Here is a 24,630-nt window from a genome sequence, read left to right as displayed (position 1 = left end):
CTAAATGACAATATCAACCACCTTAACCTAGTAGGTTTTTATAGAATTATACCTTCACAAGTGCAGGAGGGGAAGAGGAAAAAAACCTAGAGAGAGGAGGAAGCGGGGGAGGGAAAGAGCTACAGCGCGAGCAACCTCTGTGTGTCCAGATTCTTCTAACAGTTGGGGGATACTGAGACTTGATGTACCTACGTCCTGCTTGGGTATATATAGAGACCACCTGCCGTGTGTCTAGCACATGTATTAGGCGCTGTTAGTGCCAAGACGTGTCTCTAAACCCCAGTAGCAGTTCTGCAGAGACACCTCAAACCCAAGTTGGCAGCGGGCACCTCGTTCATCCCCGTGCAGCTTCGAAGCCGGTGCCGCTTCAGCTGAACCCCAAGCCGGGAGGCCCACGGCGCGCTCCCGCCCTGCCCACTCGCGCCCGCGCTTGCGCATCCCACGCAGCCCGTTAAGGCGAAGACCAGGCCCTCCCTACCCGGGACTACATTTCCCACATGCCTCTGCGCCTAGTTTCCTTCCGGCTTCCTTGCTGGTTTCGGCTCGGAGAGGTGAGTTGGTCTCGTGCACTGAGGAAATGGGCGCGGGGGCGGCGCGGGGGCGGCGCGGTCTCTGTGTGCACCCGGCTGCCGTGACTGTGTAGTTTGTGACGCTACCCGGACACTGGGTGCTCCGATGCGTCCTCTGTCCTCCTGCTTCAGGGCCGCGTGGATGCAGCGGCCCAGAATGGCTCCGAGTGAGATTTACGAACCCCACAGTGAAGGCCTGTAACAAAAAGACGCAGAACAACAGCTCTCAGAACCACAGCTTAATCAGAGCTCCCTCCCAAGGCAGCGCTCTTGAACTCGGAGACCGCTTCCAGCCCTGGCCATTGTACTCTGGCCATTCTCTCCGATGCCGGGAAGGCACAGCTTCACCCCAGGCTCCCTCTTATTTCCATCGGATAGTGTGTGTGATGGATGGTGGGAGCGAGGGTCGTAGCGGGGGTGTGTCCTTAGTCTGGCCTGGCTGAGCTCGGGAAAAAGGCTCACTGCGTCGATTCCCGTCACCGTCCCCCAATCTTTAGAAAGGAGGAAATCTATATGATGTTTCCTCTTTGTTCCATGAAGTGTAATTTTAATTTTTTTCCTAGACCCGGGGACATTTGCTTCTGTGAAAGAAGTAAAAAATAGGTCAGACTAAGACAAAAAGCAATCCTGCTGTTAATCTGGTTGAGAGAGAAAAGACAGACAAAACTAACTACACCGTTAATAGAAAACGTTACTACTGCGCAGGTCACGCAGCAGTTGTAAAATGCCATAAAGACTCCCTTTTTGAGAGCTTATAGCTTTCTTCCCAGTGTTGCTCCAGACCTGCTGCTCTGTTTTTATTTTATTTTGGGGGATAGCCGCTTGCTAAATTACCCTCACTTCACTAATAGCCCTCAATCCCCAGTTAGTCCCTGCCTATCTTGTTCTCCCACTTCAGTAGCAGCGGTCATTCCAGAATGGTTCCCCACAGCCTCAGAATCCTTCAGCTGGAGCACAACTGTTTACAAAGGAGCTTTTCTTATCCCTCTCTTCTGTCACATTCCAATGAATTTCTTCCCTCTCTTGAATCAGTCCTATTTTATTGGACTCTGCAGGCTTATTCCAGGTAGTCTTTAGCTGGTTAGGCTTTAACAACCAGCTGAAATATCCTACCCATTGGCCTGGTATTTTGTCCTTCCTTCCCAGTGAATGATGGAGAAGATGAGGGTAGAACCCTGACTCCTACCAACGGTAGCCTCTCCTCTCCATTGGCTATTCAGATGAACACTTGGCAGTCATTTAATTCCGCCTGTGAGCGGTTGCTTTCTAATAATTTAAGTGATCTGCAGGTCATACAGGGAGGCTAACTGCATAGCATTATTTTAGGCTGTCATTTATTGAGAAGATTACAGTTTAGTTGGAATCATACCCTAGATGTCCTTGGTCTTTTCCACTGCCCTGAGGTCAAAGCAGGAAAAGATAGGAGAATGTTTGATTGGTGACAAAGTCTTAGCTTTTCAGGCCTTTAGGAGTGGCAAGGTGATAGATTTTTAATAGAGAAATCTGTGTTAAGAAGAGAAGGGAAATATTAGTAGGAAGGAAGGAAAACATTAGTATAGAAATTTGATGAGTGATTTGAGGTTTTTGACAGCGTGTGTGTGTTTCAGGTCACATATTTATGTGGTCTTATGAAAGGGAGTTTAGTGTAGGGGCAGTATTATGAGTCATGGAGCTGAATTATCTGGATTCTAATCCTAACTTGCCAATTAGAACTGGGTGAAGTTGGGGCAGTTCATTTCATCTCTTTGCACCACTATTCCTTCATCTGTAGAAGGATAATAACAGAACCTACTGCATAGGATTGCTATGAAAAGGTGAATTAACATACGTAAAGTCCTCGGATAATGCTTGACACATAAATGCTCAATAGATTTAGTTGTTGTTATTAAATTGTAATTCCATGTTTTTCCTCATCACCCAGATCCAAAAATTATGAGGATTTTGCCACGTGTGCTTCATCCATCTTCATGCTGTCTGTCCTTTTGTTAATTGTTGTTAATCAAGAGGAATTGCCTACCAACCTGAAGTTTTGAAATTTATTAGCATTATGAGGAAGAGTGGGGCTGAGAAGCTCAAATTTTTTGTGGAAGAATAAAGAAAGAGCAGAAGAGAATTTTCTTTAATAATTGTGGGAAGGAGTATGTATGAAGTAGTATTCTTCATTTTCAGTAATATAGCTGACTTTTATTAAATGTTTATTTGCAACTTTAGTGTGTTACTATATATATATGTAGAGTCTTATTTAATACTCATAACAATGCTTTGGGATAGAATCTATAGTTATCACCATTTTTTATAGGAGGAATCTAAGGCTGCAAAGTAACATGTCTAAGGTGACACAGTTTGATAACTATGAGAGCTGAGATTTATATTCTAGGAGTTTGACAGCAAAGCCTATGTTAGTAATTAAAACAGTATACCAAATCTCATCATTATGTATACTTAAATCTTTCCCACTTTACTTAGTAATCCATTATCAGTAGTAGGAATGCATAGTCGTGCTCAACTCTGTGATCCCATGGACTGTAGCCCGCCAGGCTCCTCTCTCCATGGGATTTTCCAGGCAAGTATACTGGAGAAGGCTACCATTTCCTCTTCCAGGGAATCTTCCCAACCCAGGAATCAAACCTGTGTCTCCTATGTCTCCTGCATTGGCAGGTGGATTCTTTACCACTGCGCCACTTGGGAAACCCAGTCCATCATGAAGGGGGAGATATTGATCTAATGACAGTAAACACTGTCAAGTTAAGTCCAGAGTATAGCTATGAGGTCTCTATGGAGGTGCGTGGATTTCATACAATAAGATTTATGCCTTACAGGTTTTATTTTGATGATGTTACCTGCACAGTTAGACTAGTAGGACAAGAAGATCTAGTAGCAGTTGGAGGGCTTCATAGGCATCTTAGCCCAAAGTATTGGTTCAGAAGCAAAATAAACCCATTTGCCAGGATGCTGTGAAAGGAAGCAGTCATGAGACTGCTATCAGTGCCTAAAAGACATCAGTCAGGGACTTTCTGTCTTTCTTTTCTAGGTAGTATTCTTAAAACATGGGCTTCGCTGGTGTCTCAGTGGTGAATCCACCTGCCAAGCAGACGCAAGTTCAATCCCTGGGTTGGGAAAATCCCCTGGAATAGGAAATGGCAACCCCACTCCAGTATTCTTGCCTGGGAAATCCCTTGGACAGAGGAGCCTGGCAGGCTAAGGTCCATGGAGTCACAGAGAGTGGGATGAGACAGAGCATGTGCACACATCAAAGCTTGGATTTCTTTAGACTCCCTGTGCTCTCCTCCAGTTTGAATATGAGAGTGGTGAGGAGTATTTTGGAAGCAGGAATGGAAGAAGAAAACTCATACTAACATAAGTCATTTGGGGGAGCTCTGAGGCACCTCTGGTTTTATCGCTGCTTTGTCTTCTTCCAGATCTGGCTTATCTGAACTCTGCAGATCTCTAACAGAAATCTTGAAAAGGACTGACCAGTGCTTGCAGTTCGAAACAATGGCCCATGTAAGTTGATGTTTCTTCTTCCTTTTTGAAATATTGCCTGTTTCTAGACCATGTGTACATACTCATTCCTTATTCTGAAACTTCTGTTTAAATGAACTCCATTCAATAACCTACTCTAGTCCCTCTCATTCCTGTGAGAGTTGGAGACAAATACCCCAGTGTCCCCTCTGTGTACCCTTCTCTTTTTTCCCACTGATGTGGACATCTTCTGTCAAGAGCCATGAGGGAGCAAAAGTAAATTGCCTTTAGAAAAAAGCGGATAATTTCTGCCAAATGTCCCCCTGTTAACATTTTTTATCTTAGTTTTTTATTTTAATACCTAAACTTCAGTGAAAGCATATTTCTCTGAAAACACTGATTTTTGGTCTGGTTTTATATGGAAACAATTTATATCCCCAGGGACTTCCTTGGTGGTCCAGTGGTTAAGACTCTGCACTTCTAACTATAGGGGACATGGGTTCAATTCCTGGTCGGGGAAGTAAGATCGCACATGCCACGTGGCATGGCCAAAAACAAACAAACAGCAGCAACAAAAATTTACATCCCCAGTACAGAATGTAACATCTTTTAAAAGTTTTTTAAAATTTTTTATTGATGCAAAACATACATAGAGAATAGTGCTCAAATCCTAAGTGTGCAGCTAAATGAATTTTCATAAATTGAGTATATCTGTTGTATCAGCCCTCAGGAGAAGAAAGAGAATGTTATTGGCATTCAGATACCCCCCTTTCGGTTACTTTCTACCCACCCCGTCCAAATGTAACCAAATGTAACCCTGACTTTGAATACCCTATAATAATTTTGCTTATTTTGAGAACTTTATATAAGTGAAATCATATAGTTCAATGTAACTTTTTTAATTTAAAAAACAGAAAACAATATACAGGAAGTCTTATTATATTCCAAATACAATTGCTGAACCATCAGAACCATCTGCAGATGTTTTGAAATGCTTGCAAATATCATCAAAGGGGAAGTGTTTAATTGGTGTTGCTGGCAGAAGGGGAGGCATAAGAGCATTGTATAGAGTATGAATCATTCCTCCATCATGTTCTCATTAGAAATGCACTTTCATGGTGCATATCCCATGTAGCCCCTGTTTTTGTCATTTTGTAAAATGAGTTCCTAAAAAGTTGGAAAAGTATCGAAGAAGATTGTGGAGAAACAAAGCAAGTGAGAAAAAAACATTTGGTAAAAGAAACAGCAAAGCCAAAAGAAAGTACGAAAGCCAAAGATATCATATGTGCATGACCCGTGCATACTGGAGTTCTGTCCTGGGGGAAATGTGAAGCTAGTGGGAGGGTTGGAATTAATGTATAATGCAATATAATTCTTTGCTTTAAAGCTGTTGGAAAATAGGCACCCACCCAAAATGGTGGGAAAATTATGTAGTGTTAGAATGTCTTGATTTTCAGCAGTGGATTATTGATACAAAGTGGGAGATCCCTTTTTGAACTTTCCTTGAAAATCTTGTGGTTTAAAAAAAAAAAGAAAAGAAAAAATCTTGTGGTTTGATGAAAGAGAGAATTTGGTCTTATTTGACTGCTGATTGGGAAAACGCCAAACTTCTCCACAAACGTGAGTTTTTTAAATATGTAACAAGATTTCATGTTGGCCGAAATATTAGTGCATTGAAATGTTATGGTATGTAAGGCTTTGTAGAGGGTGGAAGAGGTAGGGATTTGATTGAGGCCTCGTTTTGTGAGGCTTAAAATTTCATATGCTGCCTTGATATCTTGTCAAGACTCCAGAGCCCTAACTAAGAGTTTCCCAGATTGGGCCCCCATTTACCTGGCTAGTTCCTCTATTCGCCAGACCAGCTGAACCTCTCCTGGTCCTTAACTTAGTAAGTCACCTCCTTGCCAGCCCACAGAATTATTCAAACAAGCCATCACATCATCCTGCATTGGCCACAGAATCCATCATCCTCTTCTCACTATAAAGCCTGCCTACCACAGATCCTGCTTGTTCACCCTATTCCTGAGTATATCCCCTGTGTGGCCCTATATGACGTGTAATGTCTTCCTCTCCTGGGCTGTGAGTATATGTGACTAATAAACTGCCGTCAGTCACATCTATCAGGTGTCAGATATTCAGTCATCTCATACTGTTTAGGATCCCTCCCTCACGAGTGGGTTGAGTAGGAGGTGATCAGAACCAGACAGCAAATAGAGAGGTCAAGAATTATCTCCAGGAAACCCTGAGAGAAGAATAATAGGAGCAGAGTCCATTGTACAGTTTTACCAGATGTGCTGGTTTCGAGCAGGGTTTCTCAATTTTGAAACTACAGTTGCTCTTTGAACAGTGCAGGGATTAGGGGTGCTCACCCTCTGGGCGATTGAAAATCTGGCCCTCTGTGTATGCCATCCCTCCATATCTGGAATTCCTCATTATCTGCAGTTCCACATCTATGGATTCAGTGAACCTAGAATTGCATCAAATTGTAGTATTTATGACTGAGAAAAATACACATAGAACTGGTACCATGAATTTCAAATCCTTGTTGTTCAAGTGTACTTGAACTGTACTAATATTTTGAGCCAGAGAATCGTTTACTCCGGCGGAGTGTCCTCTGCATTGTTGGATGTCTAACAGTATCCATGTTAGACATTCATTAGATGCTTCTACCACTCACACCCGCTCTCCCCAGTTGTACCAATCAGAATTGTCTCCGGACGTGGCCGGATGTCTTCTTGGAAGTAGAATCACTCCTCATTGATAATCATGATCCAGAGTGCTATTTTTAACACTCAGGGCTTCCCTGGTGGCTAAGATGGTAAAATATCTGCAGTGCAGGAGACCTGGGTTCAATCTGGGTCTCCTTGGGTCGGGAAGATCCCCTGGAGGAGGAAATGGCAACCCACTCTAGTATTCTTGCCTGGGAAATACCATGGACAGATGAGCCTGGTGAGCTGCAGTCTGTGGGGATCGCAAAGAATTGGGCATGACTGAGTGACTAAACATGCACACACTCTCTAACTCAGAAGTGAGGAAAGGTGTTCAGTGAGGGATGATGAATGATAAAGAGCTAAGAAGATCATACAGATGCATAAATAATGTGTTAGTTGCTCAGTCGTGTCCGACTCGTTGTGACCCCATGGACTGTAGCCTGCCAGATTCCTCCAGCCATGAGTGTAAGTAATAGTGTAGAATGTGAGGGTTGAGGAAGATTTTTGAGATTGTATTGAATCCAGAAATCTAAAGAGAGAGTGAAGAAAGATTGAATTTAATGCATTCGAAATGTGGACTGCCATGTAGCAAATTTATTTATTTATTTATTTTTTAAATATGAAACGCTTCATGAATTTGCGTGTCATCCTTGCGCAGGGGCCATGCTAATCTTCTCTGTATCGTTCCAATTTTAGTATATGTGCTGCCGAAGTGAGCACCATGTAGCAAATTTAAAAAAATATCCTAAAGAATTTGTCATAGTAGGCAAAGTGCTTATAATAAAATCTGATTTTATGATGAACTTGAGTCGTTTTCTGAGAGATTTTGTAGTGCATTTGGGAGAAATTTTTATCAAAGTTTTTTCATTATCAGTGAAGGGAAAAGAAGATAGAAGATCTCATACTTCTTAAGAATTTGTGGTGGAGAAACAGCTTGCTAAAGGGTTGTGTGCGCTGTTTCATTTCATTGGGACTTCTTTTGGTTAATTTATTCCTTTCCAAGATATTTTTGGGTAAAAATTTAACCTTATCTGCCGTCACAGGACGGTTTATAACATGCAGCACTGTGTTTCAGTGATGCTAATTTTCTTACTGCCTCATTCACATGGCATAAATTTGCTTGCTCTGGGCTTCCCCTGGTGGTCCAGTGGTTAAGAATCCACCTGCCAATGCAGGGGACATGGGTTTGATCCCTGGTCTGGGAAGATCCCACATGCCACAGGGCAACTAGGCCCATGTGCCACAACTACCAAGCCTGCGAGCCCTAAAATATGTACCCTGCAACAAGAGAAGCCACTGCAATGAGAAGCCCATGCACCACAACTAGAGAGTAGCCCCCAATCACTGTAACTAGAGAAAGCCAGAGCGCAGCAATGAAGACCCAGCACGACCAGAAATAAATAACAAATAAATAAATAAACGTGCTTGCTCGGTGCTCCCTCCCTCTCTGCAGTGCAATCATTGATCCCCTCTCTATTTATAAAAAAATATTTCATGTATTTTCACAAGTAATACATGAGTTTTATTTTTTTCAGGGTTCAGTGACTTTCAGAGATGTGGCCATTGACTTCTCACAGGAAGAATGGGAATTCTTGGACTCAGCACAGAGGGACTTATACAGAGATGTGATGTGGGAGAATTACAGCAACTTCATCTCTCTAGGTAAGGCAGTTTATCTCAAATTATACTGACTTTCTCTTCTATCAGTATAAGGACTGTGTTTTGAGAAACTAGATAAAATATTTCTCTCTGTTCCAAAGGAATGGTTTAAGTCTTGTTAGGTTTCAAATAGGGCCCTCCTTTTAACACTGTCATTCTCAGGCTCAGCAGGCTAGGTCCTTCAGACTTTCTTCAGGGTCTGTTGTTTCCAAGTTTTCTTAGTACACAGGGGCTGGGTTTGAATTCTGGATTTTTTTTTCCGACAGAAACATTGTCCAAGAAACCAGAATTCAGTTTGTATTTGAGCTAAGAATTGATGGAGCTCCTTTCTAATCCACCTGTGAAGAGAATACCTAGACACAGGGATTCTGAATCTCTTTAAAAATCAGAGGAGCCTGTAGAACTTACATAGTAGGAGATGAATCCACATAGTTCATCTAAAACTCAAGTAAATGCATTCTGTTTTGTATAACAGACATATTCAGTTCTACTTGCTTTCTGGTTGAAGGTTAAAAGTCTAAGAACTTTACATTTAATATTAAATGAATATCCTAGTAAGTATCTGAGCATGTCTCAGGAAGCCTCCCCCCCCCCCCCCCGCCCCGAAGCCTCTTATTCTTCTCTCAGCCAATTGATAACAATAGAAATCAACCGCTAATATACACATATATTATGTGTATATGTAACAGGCTTCCCTGGTAGCTCAGATGGTAAGGAATCTGCCTGCAGTGCAGGAGACCTAGGTTCAGTCCCTGGGTCGGGACGATCCACTGAAGAAAGGAATGACTACCCACTCCAGTATTCTTGCCCAATTCCATGGATGGAGGAGCCATGGACTGGCAGGCTACAGTCCATAGGGTCACAAAGAGTTGGACATGACTGAGTGACTTTCACTTTCATATATATAAATGTGTATATTTGTACTTAGGTACTATTCTGAACATTGTATATTTCTAATTAATCCTCACAACAAATCTATGAGAAATGTACTATTATCCTTATTTCAGATGAGAAAATTTAGGCACAAAAGATTAATAATTTGCTGAGGCAACATTGCAACAAAGGCAGGATGAACCTGTACTATCTGGATCCATATTTTGTGTTCTCAACTATTAAATAAGACTGCCTCTCAGCAGAGCTTGTATGAGTTTAAATTGTTTTAAAGCCTGTTCTTGACTATCTGGTGTCTGTTCTTAGTGGTCCTGAGGTTACCCTAGTGTGAGTGTTCTTCAACTTCCTAGCATTTCTTTGTATACTTTATAAAATACCATTTTGAACTACTAGTTTATTATAAATTTAGCCAAATCTGAACCTAAGGACTTTGGGGTTTATAATTTCATGTTACATTATATTTTAAGCAGGACCTTCCATGTCTAAGCCAGATGTGATTACCTTATTGGATGAAGGGAAGGAGCCCTGGATGGTTGTGAGAGAAGGAACAGGAAGACATCACCCTGGTGAGTGAGGGCTGAGGAGGCATGGGAAAATCATTACTGTAGGTAATAGCCAAGTATGTCAGGGTAGAGAGATTCCCTTGAGAGTTACAGATCGCTCTTCAAAAGCCTGTAGAGGAAAGGCCTAAGACCTAGGAAGCAAATTAAAATCTTTTAAACCTGGGCTAACAAGGGAATTTCTTACTGGCCTTGATTACAACTCTCTATTTCTCACATCATATTTCTCTCCCACTTCAGAGAAAAGAGCTGTTCTCAGTAGAAGGAAAACAAATGATAATATAAGAGTTAAAATCGGGGGCCGCCCCGCCCCCGCCGGCCGGGATGCTCTAGGTGCGGCGCGGAGACCCTCTGCACCCGTGCGAACACGGCGCTGCAAGCCGTGCGGAGCGTGCGGGCGCGGTCGGCAGCCTGCGCGCCCTGCTCGCCGCGGCCCTGGGGACTGCGGGCGGGTGCCGTCCGGGCACTGCGCACCGGCCCTGCTCTGCTGTCGGTGCGGAAATTCACAGAAAAACACGAATGGGTAACCCCAGAAAACGGTGTTGGAACATTGGGAATCAGCAATTTTGCACAGGAAGCTTTGGGAGATGTTGTTTACTGTAGTCTGCCTGAAGTTGGGACAAAGTTGAACAAACAAGAGGAGTTTGGTGCTTTGGAAAGTGTGAAAGCTGCTAGTGAACTCTATTCCCCTCTATCAGGAGAAGTAACTGAAATTAATAAAGCTCTAGCAGAAAATCCAGGAATTGTCAACAAGTCTTGTTATGAAGATGGTTGGCTGATCAAGATGACATTCAGTAACCCTTCAGAACTAGATGAACTAATGAGTGAAGAAGCATATGAAAAATACATAAAATCTACTGAGGAATGAAAATGGAACCCTAAAAACTACTTTGAAACAACTTAATCTAGCATAGTTGTCTTAAATTAGTGGTGGATAGATATTTAAAAAGCAACTTTTAGCAAAAGAAACTATTTGTAACAATGTTTCCTGAAGAAAATACCCCTTAACTTTCTAATGCCTTCAGATAAACACTGTGTATCTTTTCCACAGCATCCTGTGATTTTTAGGCTAGGCTCCAGTTATAATATTCAGAATTCCTGAAATTATCTCTGGTAAAACTAATTACAAAAATTATGTAATTCAAGGATAACATGGTTATCTTATACCTTATATGACATTGTAACTTGCTTACAACTATCCTTGGTTTTGGGTCAAAATGATCTTCCCACTAGAAATAACTGCCAGTGGAGAAAAGTTTGTTAGTTGTATAGTGTCCAGTGAAGAATATTACTGTCTTAATTTTGCAATATACTGTGTTTGCTGGTGCTATTTTTATATAGTGAAGCAACAGTCTCGCAGGAGAATAAGCAATTTAATAATAAAATAAAATTTAAAAAAAAGAGTTAAAATCAACAGAATAGAAAAAGAAAAGAAGTAGAGAAACTTAACAAAACTTAGAGTTGATTTCTTGGTAAGATCAACAAAATTAATAAACACCAACTTGACTAATCAAGAAAAAAAGAGAGACAACATAAATTACTAATACCAGGGAAGAAAGAGAGGTTTTTGCTTAACATGTTATATCCATTAAAAGAATAAGAGTGCTCACTTCAGCAGCACATACACTCAAATTGGAACAATACAGAGAAGATTAGCATGGCCCCTACACAGGGATGACATGCAAATTCATGACATGTTCCATATTAAAAAAAGAGCAAATATCATGAATAACTTTATGCTAGTAAATTTGACAACTTAAATGGAAAAATTCCTTGAAAAATACAAACTTACCAGATCTGACACAAGAGTAAAAAGAAAATATGCAAAACCTCATATCTCCTAAAGTAATTAAATTCATTGTCAGAAGTCTTTCCAGAAAGAAAATGCTAGACCCAGATAGTTTCACTGGTGAATTCTATTAAATATTTAAGGAAGTAATAGTACAGTATTACACTTATTCCTTCAGAAAAAGAACTCCTTCCAATTCATTTTATGAGACTACTATAATTCTTACACTATGTTCATGAAGGATGTAAGTTTGTAATTCCCTCCCCCCTTGGTAATTTCTATCCTTCTTGAACATAGATGTAAAATGCTTAACAAAAATATCAGAAAATTAAATCCAGCAATATATAGAAATTATGACTAAATAGGGTTTACCCCAGGAGATTATGCTTGGTTTAACATTTAAAAATTAATCAGTGTAATTTACCTTATTAACAAAAATGTGAGAAATCATTTGATTATCTCCATGGATGTAAAAATAGCATATGACAAAATTCAATATCCATTCATGATAAAAACTCTCAGGAAACTAGAAATCGAAGGGAGCTTCCTCAGTGTGATAAAGGGCATCTGCTGAAAAAATACTGTATCATTAACTTTATCATATTTTATTGAAGAGTTCCCTCCTAAGGCTGAACAAGATCAGGATGCCCAGTCTCCTTGTACCTACTTAACATTAAATTGAAGGTCCGAGCATTGCAGTAAGGCAAGAAAAAGAAATAAGAGATATAAAGATCAAAAAGGAAGAAGTAAAACTATTTGGAGATGGTATAATTCTATACTTAGAAAATCCTAAGGAATCAAAACAACATCTACTCAAACTAGTTAGTGAAGATCACAGGATACAAAGTTAAGCTACAAAAATCAGTTTTGTTTTTATATATGAAAAAAATTGGAAAATTAAAGTTAAGTCAATTAAGAAAAATTAAATTAAATCAGTTTACAGTAGGGTCAGAAAACAAAATCCTGAGGAATAAATTTGAAAACATGTGCAAAACCTCTATGATAAAAGCCATGGAGCGTTGCCAAGATGATCCGATGAATAGAAAGATACCATTTTGGGGATGGGAATTCTGTTATAAAACTGTCAATTGTACAGATGCAACACAATTCCAGGCATAATCCTAGGAGCCTTTTTTTTTTTAATTTTGTAGATACTGAAAAACTGATTCTAAAATTTATATGGAAGAGCAGTGGACTTAGCATGTCTAAAACAATCTCAAAAAAGGAAGAGCATGTTATAGAACTTAGACTACATGACTTCAAGATACTTTAAGATGTATTATAAAATTAAATTAATCAAGACATTGTGGTATTGGCTAAGGATCAGCGAACAGAACAGAGACCCTAGATGTAGACCTCACATGCACTTAGAAGTGTCATTTATTTACTGACAAAGGTGTCAGAGTCTTCCAATGGAGAAAGGAAAGTATTTCAACAAATGCTACTGGAATAATTGGGGAAAAAAATCTTGACCTCATACCACAATTAATTTGAGATAGATTTTAGGCCTAAATATAAAAACTAAACATTCAAAAATCTTAAAAGTCAAATATAAAAAATAAAATAAAAATTTTAAAACTAGGTATACATTTTATATGTAAAAAATATAAAAGCAAAATGTAAATGGGCTTCCCAGGATGGTGTTAGTGGCAAAGAACCTGCCTGCCAGTGCAGAAGACTTACGACACAGGTTCGATCCCTGGCTTGGGGCAATCCCCTGGAGGAGGGCATGGCAACCCACTCCAGTATTCTTGCCTGGAGAATCCCATGGTCAGAGGAGCCTGGCAGGCTACAGTCCATAGGATTGCAGAGTCGACATGACTGAAGCGACTTAGCATGCATGCAAAGCTTTTAGAGGAAAACACAGGGGAATGACTTGATATTAGGCAAAAGTTTCTTAGGAGAAAGCAGTAACCATAAAAATTAAAAATTGATGTCATGATTTATCCAAATAAAAAACTTTATCTCATCAAAATATACCAATAAAAGAATGAATAAGCAAGTCATAGACTGAGAGAAAATAGTAGTAAAACAAAGGACCAACATCTAGTTGATACACTGCAACTCAACACTATAATGATAGACAACTCAATTAAAAATGGGTAAAAAGTACATCCATACCATGGAATAACACTCAGCAACAAAAAGGAATATATTCTTAATACATGCAATAATCTGGATGAACCTGGAAGAAATTATGTTGAGTGAAAAAAATAATCATAAAAGGTTATACCATATGACTAATATTTATGAAATAATAAAATTATAGAGATGGAAATTGGATTAGTGGTTACCCAGGGTTAGGAAGGTAGGGAGGGGGAAAGATGGTTGAAGCTACAAAGGAATAAACATTGTGGTTATGATACAGTTGAGTCTTGATTGTGGTGAGGGTTAGGCAAGGCTATGTGTTACGTTATGTGTTAGTGACTCAGTCGTGTCCAACTCTTAGTGACCCCACAGACTAGCTTGCCAGGCTTCTTTGTCCATGGGGTTCTCCAGGCAAGAATAGTAGAGTGGATTGCCGTTCCCTTCTCCAGGGAATCTTCCTGACCCAGGGACTGAACCCTGGTCTCCTGCATTGCAGGCAGATTCTTTACTGTTTGAGCTATGGGGAAGTCCTCAGGCAAGGCTATACATTTGGTAAAATTGCACAGACCTGTCTATAAACACATACATGAGGGCATGTATAACTGATGAAATCTACATCAGCCCTATGGATTATTCCAAGGGTCATTTCTTGGTTTGAATATTGTATTATAGTTTGTAAGATGTTCACCTTGAGAGGGAGGGTGAAGGGTTTGTGAGACTTCCCTGTACTTTTCTTTGCAGCATCCTGTGAATCTGCAGTTATTTTAAAACAAAAAGTAAATTAAAATGTCCTGTTGGTGATAGGTAAAAGATTTGAGCCAAGAGAGGAGCTATCCTCTTTCTTGATCAATGACTATAATTCATCATGATCTAAACCTGTACTAGGCAGCTCAGGATGCCATAACAAAATACCATAGAATAGGTGACTTAAACAACAGAAATGTATTTTCCCACAATTCTGGTGGCCAGAAGTTCAAGGTTAGCATTTTGGGGCCTGATGAGGGCTCTCTTCCTCCTGTAAGGCCACCAGTACTGTCCTGTCCGATTCTGTCCACCAGTCCTGTGAACTAGGATTCTGCCCTTATTACTTCATTTAACCTTAATTGCCTCCTTTAAAAGCACTGTCTCCAAATATAGGCACATTGGGTATTTAGGGCTTAAATGTATTTTGGAGGGACAAAATTCAGTCCATAGCAATGTCTGTATAGGGTCCAGTTTCTTTCCAGTCTAGCTAGTATACATACACTTGCTTACCTAAAAATATGTTCATTTATTCAGCAATACCTGTGGTAGTTCCTAGCAGTCTTCTTGTGTACATTTTAATAAGAGTAAGGACATTAAGTTAACAAGTAAATGAATAGTTTTATGTAGTGGCAAGTGTTATTAAGAAAAGTGAGGCGAACAGGAGATAGAAATTGGGAGGTGTAGACAGATTTTTGGGTGTTTGGGGCTTTTTGAAGAGATGATTTTTGAGTGGAGACATGAAAAAGAGCTCAGACCATTTTAATATCTAAAGCAAGAACAGTCCTGATGAAACAGTAAATGCAGAGGCCTTGGGTTAGAGGGCAAAGACTTTGATGTTTGAGGAACAGCAAGAAGGCCAGCATGCAAATTTTTATTATCATCCTTACCTTTTTTCTAGATGATCTTACTTGCAAAGCAGAAATAGAAACACAGTAGTGTAGAGAACAAACGTATGGCTACCAAGGGGGAAGTTCAGGTAGAATGAATTGGGAGATTGGGACTGACATATTGACACTATCGATACTCTTATGAAATAGACAGATAATGATAACCTACTGTATAGCATAGGGAACTCTACTCAGTGCTCTGTGATAACCTAAATGGGAAGGAAATCCAAAAAAGACAGGATATATGTAAATATATAGCTGATTCACGTTGGTGTACAGCAGAAACTAATACAACATTATAAAGCAACTATACTCCAATAAAAATTTTAAAAAGAAGACAAGGAGGAAGGCCAGGATGATTATTCAAAAGGTAAGTGAGAAGTAGAGTAACAAGATGAAGTCAGAAAGTTAGGCATGGGCTAGGTCATGTAAAATTTGTGTATTATAGGGGAAGTCATTGTGATAGAAAGCCATTGGAGATTTCTGAGCAGGGGAATGTCATGAGCTGATTTGTCTTATAAGTATCACTCTATAGAGAATAGATCAAATAGGGGCAAGATGAATAGTAGGAAGACCAATTAGGAGGCTATTTTCATTTGTCACAGTGGAATATGGTAGTGGCTTTGATTTGAATGTTATTGGTGGGAGATAGACAGATGTTAGATTCGTGGTGGGTTTGCCCAGAATATACTGCTGGGCTGCTCCTTGGTCTGAATCCTCCACACTTGAGGCTGCTCCCACAAGTGGATGTTTTCTTTACCCAGAGTGAACTCCTCATACAGCCTCCTTCTCCCTATGTGGATAAGGAGCATCTTTGTCTTTGAGTTGGTGCATTTTATCCATCTGCAGTTAAGTAATTTTCTTATATGTGCTGTGCTTAGTTGCTCAGTCATGGCCGATTCTTTGCAACCCCATGCACTGTTGCCAGGCAGGCCACCCCATGGACTGTTGGCCTGCCAGGCTCCTCTGTCCATGGGGATTCTCCAGGCAAGAATACTGGAGTGGGTTACCATGCCCTCCTCCAGGGGATCTTCCCGACCCAGGGCTTGAACCCAGGTCTTCCTGCACTGCAAGTGAATTCTTTACTGTCACCAGGGAAATATATAAACCTTATATATTTAGGTTTAAATCCACTGTCTTTTTTCTGTTTGTTCAGCATTCTCTTTTTTCCCCTCTCATGCCTATTTTGGATTAATCAAAATGTTTTATTTTAGCTTTTGCCTCTTGAGTGTGTTAGTTATACACACTTCAGTTTTTAATAGTTGCTTTAGAGGTTAGCACATGCATTCTTCACTTACTGCATTGTACCTTAAATTAGTTCCTTTATATCTTTCTCAATATTGTAGAGACATTCATAACATTTAAATTCTTTTTATGTATCCTCTACTTTTTTTTTACTGTTGTTTATCTTGACTCTATATACATTTAGATCCCCATAGAGTATTAATTTATATACTGTTATTAATACTGATTTACATTTACCTACACAGGTACCTTTTACAGTGCTCCTTTTTCTTTTCTGCACTGTAGTGCTTTCTGCTTAGAATCATTTTCTCTGTTCCTGAAGAACTTCCTTTAGTATTTCTTTTACTGTGCCTGTTGGCAATGAAATCTCTTAGGTTTTATTTGAAACTATCTTTATTTTGTCTTCATTTTTAAAGGGTACAGAATTTTGTCTTCATTCTCTGGAGTACAGAACTCTGGATTGGCAGTTAATTTCTCTTAGCAGCTGTCTTCTTGTTTTTCTGGCTTCTATCATTTTCATTGAGTAGCAGTTTGTCAGTTGTAATTCTCTCTCTCTCTCTCTTTTTTTTTTGTAATTCTCTTGGAGGTATTAAAACAGTACCTCCTGGAGATATCCTGGAGATATTTTTCCTCTTTTCCCCATAAACTCTTAATATTTGGTGTGTAGTTTTATAGAAGATAGGTTTTCTAGGTACACATATGTGTTATTATATTAGCAGGAATACAATGTCTTCTAAAGATGTCTAATCCATTCACTGGTAATAATGCTGAAAACTCAGCCTCTGCGTGCTGGTGGTGAATCAAACCTCAGAGACAGAGTTTTGGGTGAAGTAGAAAAGAATAGCTTTATTTCTTTGCCAGGCAAAGGGGGACACGGTGGGCTTGTGCTTTAAAAACTGTGTGTCCCAACCTGGGAGGAGTTGGTGAAGACTTTTATAGCAATAGTTCAAGATCAGGGTTGCTGATAAGGATCAGGGTGTGTGCAGGGCCTGTATTGCTTTCATTTAATCTGGCTTGATGAGCTTCACTGGTTCCTTTAATCTGGCCTCAGGTGGTGTCTTTTTTTTTTTTTTTTTTAAATTAGTTGGAGAAATTACTTCACAACATTTCAGTGGGTTTTGTCATACATTGATATGAATCAGCCATAGAGTTACACGTATTCCCCATCCCGATCCCCCCTCCCACCTCCCTCTCCACACGATTCCTCTGGGTCTTCCCAGTGCACCAGGCCCGAGCACTTGTCTCATGCATCCCACCTGGGCTGGTGATCTGTTTCACCATAGATAATATACATGCTGTTCTTTCGAAACATCCCACCCTCACCTTCTCCCACAGAGTTCAAAAGTCTGTTCTGTACTTCTGTGTCTCTTTTTCTGTTTTGCATATAGGGTTATCGTTACCATCTTTCTAAATTCCATATATATGTGTTAGTATGCTGTAATGTTCTTTATCTTTCTGGCTTACTTCACTCTGTATAATGGGCTCCAGTTTCATCCATCTCATTAGAACTGATTCAAATGAATTCTTTTTAACGGCTGAGTAATATTCCATGGTGTATATGTACCACAGCTTCCTTATCCATTCATCTGCTGATGGGCATCTAGGTTGCTTCCATGTCCTGGCTATTATAAACAGTGCTGCGATGAACATTGGGGTGCACGTGTCTCTTTCAGATCTGGTTTCCTCAGTGTGTATGCCCAGAAGTGGGATTGCTGGGTCATATGGCAGTTCTATTTCCAGTTTTTTAAGAAATCTCCACACTGTTGTCCATAGTGGCTGTACTAGTTTGCATTCCCACCAACAGTGTAAGAGGGTTCCCTTTTCTCCACACCCTCTCCAGCATTTATTGCTTGTAGACTTTTGGATAGCAGCCATCCTGACTGGCGTGTAATGGTACCTCATTGTGGTTTTGATTTGCATTTCTCTAATAATGAGTGATGTTGAGCATCTTTTCATGTGTTTGTTAGCCATCTGTATGTCTTCTTTGGAGAAATGTCTGTTTAGTTCTTTGGCCCATTTTTTGATTGGGTCATTTATTTTTCTGGAATTGAGCTTCAGGAGTTGCTTGTATGTTTTTGAGATTAATCCTTTGTCTGTTTCTTCATTTGCTATTATTTTCTCCCAATCTGAGGGCTGTCTTTTCACCTTACTTATAGTTTCCTTTGTAGTGCAAAAGCTTTTAAGTTTCATTAGGTCCCATTTGTTTAGTTTTGCTTTTATTTCCAATATTCTGGGAGGTGGGTCATAGAGGATCTTGCTGTGATTTATGTCAGAGAGTGTTTTGCCTATGTTCTCCTCTAGGAGTTTTATAGTTTCTGGTCTTACATTTAGATCTTTAATCCATTTTGAGTTTATTTTTGTGTATGGTGTTAGAAAGTGTTCTAGTTTCATTCTTTTACAAGTGGTTGACCAGTTTTCCCAGCACCACATGTTAAAGAGGTTGTCTTTTTTCCATTGTATATCAGGTGGTGTCTTCTCAAGGTTATCAAATTGTCACCTTCTCTTTGGAACATCTTCCAGTTGCTGGGGGTTTTAGTTCTGCAGAAGAGCTCAAAGATACTGTTATGTGTATCCCTTGTGGTGGAACCAGGACTCTGACCCAAGGTTGCAGTATTGTTTCTTGACTGCCCCTTGTTTCTGCATCCTCTCCCTTCCCTGATTTGCACCTGTTCAGATTTTCCCTTTGGAATCTAGGGAAGGTCCATGGAGGCTGGAGTCTATTCTCTGCAAAGAAACAGGGGACACAGAAAGGGTACCATGCCCAGGAGCCCCAAAGGGTCCTACTTGGTTTCAGGAATAGGCATTGTTTTAGGTGCTTTTTATTTCTGTATAGTTTTCTTTCTTCTGGAACAGGAAAACATCATGTGTTTGCTTTCTTGTTTTCTTTCAGACTTGGAGTCCAGATACAGTGCCAATATTTTATCTCCAGAAAAGGACATTTATGAAATATATTCATTCCAGTGGGAGATAATGGAAAGAATTAAAAGCTATAGCCTTCAGGACTCCATTTTCAGAAGTGATTGGGAATGCAAAAGCAAAATTGAGGGGCAAAAGGAACCACAAGAGGGATATTTTGGGCAAGTGAAAATTGCTTCTGAAAAAATGACCACTTACAAAAAGCATAATCTTCTTGCTGAATATCAGAGAGTTCATAATGGAGAAAAGTTATATGAATGTAAGGTATGTAGGAAGACCTTTATTCGTCGTTCAACACTTAGTCAACACCTGAGAATTCATACTGGTGAGAAACCTTACAAATGTAAGGAATGTGGGCAGGCCTTTAGACAGCGTGCACACCTTATCAGACATCACAAACTTCATACTGGTGAGAAACCCTATGAATGCAAAGAATGTGGGAAGGCCTTTACAGTCCTCCAAGAACTGACTCAGCATCAGAGACTTCATACTGGTGAAAAGCCCTATGAATGTAAGGAATGTGGAAAGGCCTTTAGAGTACATCAGCAGCTCGCTAGACATCAGAGAATTCACACTGGCGAGAAGCCCTATGAATGTAAGGCATGTGGGAAGACCTTTAGGCAATGTACACACCTTACTCGACATCAAAGACTTCATACTTCCGAGAAGCTCTATGAATGTAAGGAATGTGGGAAAGCCTTCGTATGCGGTCCAGACCTTAGAATACATCAGAAAATACATTTTGGGGAGAAACCGTATGAATGTAAGGAATGTGGAAAGGCTTTTAGGATATGCCAACAGCTTACTGTCCATCAGAGTATTCATACTGGTGAGAAACCCTATGAATGTAAGGAATGTGGGAAGACTTTTAGATTAAGGCAACAACTTGTTCGCCATCAGAGAATTCATACTCGTGAGAAACCCTATGAATGTATGGAGTGTTGGAAGACCTTTAGTAGTTACTCACAACTTATTTCCCATCAGAGCATTCATATTGGTGAGAGACCTTATGAATGTGAAGAATGTGGGAAGGCATTTAGACTACTGTCACAACTTACTCAACATCAGAGTATTCATACTGGTGAGAAACCTTATGAATGTAAAGAATGTAGAAAACCTTTTAGACTGCTCTCACAACTTACTCAACATCAGAGTATTCATACTGGAGAGAAACCTTATGAATGTAAGGAATGTGGTAAAGCTTTTAGACTTTATTCTTTTCTTACTCAACATCAGAGAATTCATACTGGTGAGAAACCCTACAAATGTAAGGAATGTAAGAAGGCCTTTAGACAACATTCACACCTTACTCAACATCAGAAAATTCATAATGTAATTTAATACAAGGCTTCCAAATGCACGTTATGTTACAGAACAGAAAATTCATTTTTGAGAGAATTTGTTTGATGCTCATCATTTAGCATGAAAAGTTTATATTACAGAAAAAAATGTTGCTTTAATGGTTGCTTCCACCACCATTCAAGCATTGTCTTCAGCATATTCATATGAGAAAGTAATATAATGAATGCAGGAAAATCTTTAGCCTTATCTATCTTTATTGCCATTTGACCACTGTATTACCAGTGTATTATTGGATAGGTACTTAAATTTCTGTGCCTCATTTTGCTCACTTGTAAAATGGTGATAGTAGTATCTATGAATATTAGCTATTTATTGCTGCATAATAAAATACCACAAACTTAGCAGCTTAAAATAATATACATTTATTATCTCAGTTTCTATGGGTCAGGAGTCTAGGCATAACTTAGTTGGGTCCTCTGCTTCAGGGCCTCTCACAAGGCTAAAATCAAGGTTTCAACCATGACTGAGTCTCATCTGAAGGCTCAACTGGGGAAGAGATCCACTTCTAACCTCACATGGTTGTTGGCCAAATTAATTTTCTGAGGGCTGTTGCACTGAGGTCTTCAGATTCTAGCTGGCTGTTGGCTGAAGGCTGACTTCAGTCAGGTCCTTGCTACATGAGCCTCTTCAGCATAACTGCTTGCTTCATCAGAGAATGCAATCCAAGAAAGCAAGAGTCTGCTAGCATCAAAGAAGCTATCATCTTGTGTTTCTAATAATTGAAATAACATTATTTCATTACCTTTTTACCTTCTATTGCTTGGAAGCAAGAAACTAGGCTGCCCTGTACTCAAGGGAACAGGCTTATAGAAGAGTATGAATCCCAGGAGGAAGGGATCACTGGGGCCAATTCAGAGTCAGCCTGCTGTATCATTGTGAGGATTGAGTAGTTAATACTTGGAAAAACAGCAGCCATATAGCATGTTTTCTGTAAATATTATCTATAGTTGTTATTAACATCATTAGTGTTAGTGAATTCATATGAAAGGAAGATCCTATAGAAGTAATAAATGTAGAAATGCCTTCTGTCACTGCTCAGTACTTACTAAATTTAAGATTATTCTGGATAAAATCTAGAAGGTTATATTGAATGCAGGAAGTTCTTCATCAGTTGAGCTGCATCACAAATTTCATGCTGAAAAAAAAACCTGATGAATTTCATGCATATGAGATTAAGAATATAGTGGTTGAAGAAGCAAAGAGAAATATGAAATTGTTTTCCCATAATAAATTACAAGGTAAATGTTTTATAATCTGTATTCTCTGACCGCCACTCAAGATTAATTAGAAAGTATCCAAAAGATGGCAAAAAAGAAATTAACCACTTGGAAATATAATTGTGTATGTGTGTGTGTATATGTTACTCTTGTAGAAAGAAAGAAAATATTCCATTACAACTAGTAAACTTTTTGATGCTCATAGTATCCCATCTTCAACCAGGAGGAGTTGGGTTTTTTGACATGACCCCAGTTGCAGTTTGATAGTTTACTTGGTTATGGCTGCCTAATTTGGTCAGCTTAGGAAGATGCTTGGGTATCAGTTCATTCTGAAAACTAATAAATAAAGGGGAAAGTATTTATTTTGCTTTTTCCATGTGAATCAGGTCTCAGGGTTACCCAAAACTCATCAAACTAAAACTTTTTTTAATTTAATAAATCTTACCAGTAAATACAGAAAAAAAATTGATATTTGGATTAGAAAAATCATTTTCTAGTTCCTAATTTAAAGAATAATGTCCAGAAAGTGATCTTCAAGGGATATTAAAACTATTTGGGGAAAGAGTTTATAGTGAGAACTTTATATTGGATTTATCAAGCTGACCATCTTTAAGCCCTCTGGCTGATTTTAACATCTATAAAAGTGGAACTGTCAGACAGTATGCACCTCCTGGTATAATGCAGTTAGGAAGTACATGTCACTACTATGAAGTTTTCTTGCCAAAATAATGAACAGAAGAAATCAAACTTTCAAATCAAAAAATTTTTTAAACCCAAGAATTTGAGAAATAGATGAACAAAGTAAATGATACCACAGGAAGCAGCCAAGCAGATCCAGAATGTATAAAATTCCCAAAACAATTCCCAAAATTGACCTGATTTCTTCAACTATTGAGTGGCGTGAAAAAAGAAGGGCACTGTTACCAGATTTTTAAAAAAGACTGGAGGCACATCAACTAAATTCAATATGTGGGCATTATTTGAACCCAGATTGAATAAAGTGTAAAAAGACATTTTGGAGACTGGGGAAAATGTGGACATGCACTGAGTATTAAGTGATTTTTAGAAATACTAGTTTTGTTGTTTAGTTACTAAGTTGTATCCATGGACTGTAGCCCACCAGGCTTCTCTGTCCATGGGATTTCCCAGACAAGAATACTGGAGTGAGTTGCCATTTCCTTTTCCAGGGGATCTTCCCAACCCAGGGGTCAAACTTGAATCTCTCGGGTCTCCTGCATTGGCAGGTGGGTTCTTTACCACTGGCGCCATTCAGGAAGCATGATAATAATATCAATGTGGTTATTAAAAAATAAAAGATTTTATGATTGGAAATAAACATATAGGAAATGGTAAGATACCCAGATTGTATTAAAATATTCAAGCAAAAGAAAAATTGGCAAAGAGAGCTATAAAGTATCAATAGACTGATAAAATGTTAATAATTACTGAAGTAGAATGGTTGTTTATGGGGGGTTCATTGTTCTAATATTTTTACTTTTTTATGTGTTTGGAAGTTTCAATAATAAAATATTTAAAATCAAAACAGACTATACACTGCTTCAGAAATCATTGTTAATAAGATGCCTGCATATATGAACTTGTCAGATGTCACCAAAGTTCTGTTCAGTGAGGAACTTATGCCCCTGAATGCATTAAGGAAATCTTGTTTGTAGGCCTAGGCTTCATCTTCACTTTTCCACAGCCATCAAAGCTGGGCCTGTCACATGGATAAATGTGTTAAAGGAATGAGTAAACCTTTATGTCAAGAAACCAGGAAAGGAACAAAGTAAAACCAACAGAAGAGAAGCAAAGTAAATTTAAAATTAGAAATTAAGGGGTTAGATACTATTAGACTTAATCCAGTCTTAATGACTATATCTTGGCAAGTCTAATCAATGAAAAGAAAATGAAATATGAAACAGCATTAATGATGACAAAAGGGACATTACTACAGATTATCAATAATTTTTTCTTTTAATTCTAAGGTAACACTATTTGTATGTACAATATGTATTCCAATATATGTCAAAACATAGAGGGATTGCATTTTCATCTTTTAAGAATGTTATCACAACTGACTGTGCTCTAGAACCCAAACAGACCAACAAATAAATGTGTGTGTATGAAGTTCCTGTTGAAGGAAAAAAATCTGATAGTTGCATAGGTGAAAGTCTTAAGAAACAGATAATCCTTAACAGGATTTTAGCAATTAATTTTGCACAAGTAAAATAGTCCTGATATAAAACTAGATGCGGATAACTCTTAAAGAGCAAAATCTAGACCAGCTTCATTTATGAAAAGTCTATTAATTCTAAATAGTTAGATTTAGAATTTATTACAAAATCAGTCTTCATTAATAGGTTAGTGTTTTGCCTTTTCCAAGCACAAAATATCTCCAGAAGGCCTGTGTTTAACCTAGCACAAGACCTTAACCCAACATTCTCCACAAGTTTGTTTCAGGGATACTAATCCATGAGGATATTTGGGGGAAAAAGGTATTGTGGGGAAAATCATGAATGAAACAAAGGAT

The 24,630-nt window shown here is 39.0% G+C and overlaps 1 protein-coding gene and 2 non-coding genes across 9 annotated transcripts; 2 read left to right on the top strand and 1 right to left on the bottom strand.

Moving 5' to 3' along the window:
- Positions 1–490: 490 nt before the first annotated feature.
- Positions 491–23,647, top strand: ZFP14 (ZFP14 zinc finger protein). Of its 7 annotated transcripts, none has more exons than XM_043437396.1 (6): positions 525–551; positions 2,491–2,707; positions 3,989–4,073; positions 8,278–8,404; positions 9,760–9,858; positions 19,496–23,647. In XM_043437396.1, the coding sequence occupies exons 3-6, from the start codon at positions 4,065–4,067 to the stop codon at positions 20,860–20,862; spliced, it is 1,602 nt and encodes a 533-aa protein (XP_043293331.1). In that variant the 5' UTR covers positions 525–551; positions 2,491–2,707; positions 3,989–4,064; the 3' UTR covers positions 20,863–23,647. The 7 variants fall into 7 exon arrangements, with proteins under 7 accessions (XP_043293334.1, XP_043293329.1, XP_043293336.1 ...); XM_043437398.1 differs by lacking the exon at positions 525–551 and adding an exon at positions 566–2,383; XM_043437399.1 differs by lacking the exon at positions 2,491–2,707 and having other exon boundaries at positions 491–551; positions 9,763–9,858.
- LOC122421892 lies at positions 7,356–7,462 on the bottom strand. Its single transcript, XR_006263693.1, has one exon. It is a non-coding gene; the product is annotated as a U6 spliceosomal RNA (small nuclear RNA).
- Positions 11,455–11,561, top strand: LOC122421789. Its single transcript, XR_006263606.1, has one exon. It is a non-coding gene; the product is annotated as a U6 spliceosomal RNA (small nuclear RNA).
- Positions 23,648–24,630: the final 983 nt, after the last annotated feature.

This window comes from Cervus canadensis, chromosome 18 (assembly GCF_019320065.1).
Source record: "Cervus canadensis isolate Bull #8, Minnesota chromosome 18, ASM1932006v1, whole genome shotgun sequence".
NCBI lineage: Eukaryota > Metazoa > Chordata > Mammalia > Artiodactyla > Cervidae > Cervus > Cervus canadensis.
This window is presented reverse-complemented; position numbering and strand designations above follow the sequence as displayed.

Excerpts from the sequence above, each read along its gene's own strand:
- ZFP14 (XM_043437394.1), top strand. Across the intron at positions 8,405-9,759 it reads CAGCAACTTCATCTCTCTAG|CAGGACCTTCCATGTCTAAG; the intron begins GTAAGGCAGTTT and ends TTATATTTTAAG. Across the intron at positions 9,859-19,495 it reads AACAGGAAGACATCACCCTG|ACTTGGAGTCCAGATACAGT; the intron begins GTGAGTGAGGGC and ends GTTTTCTTTCAG.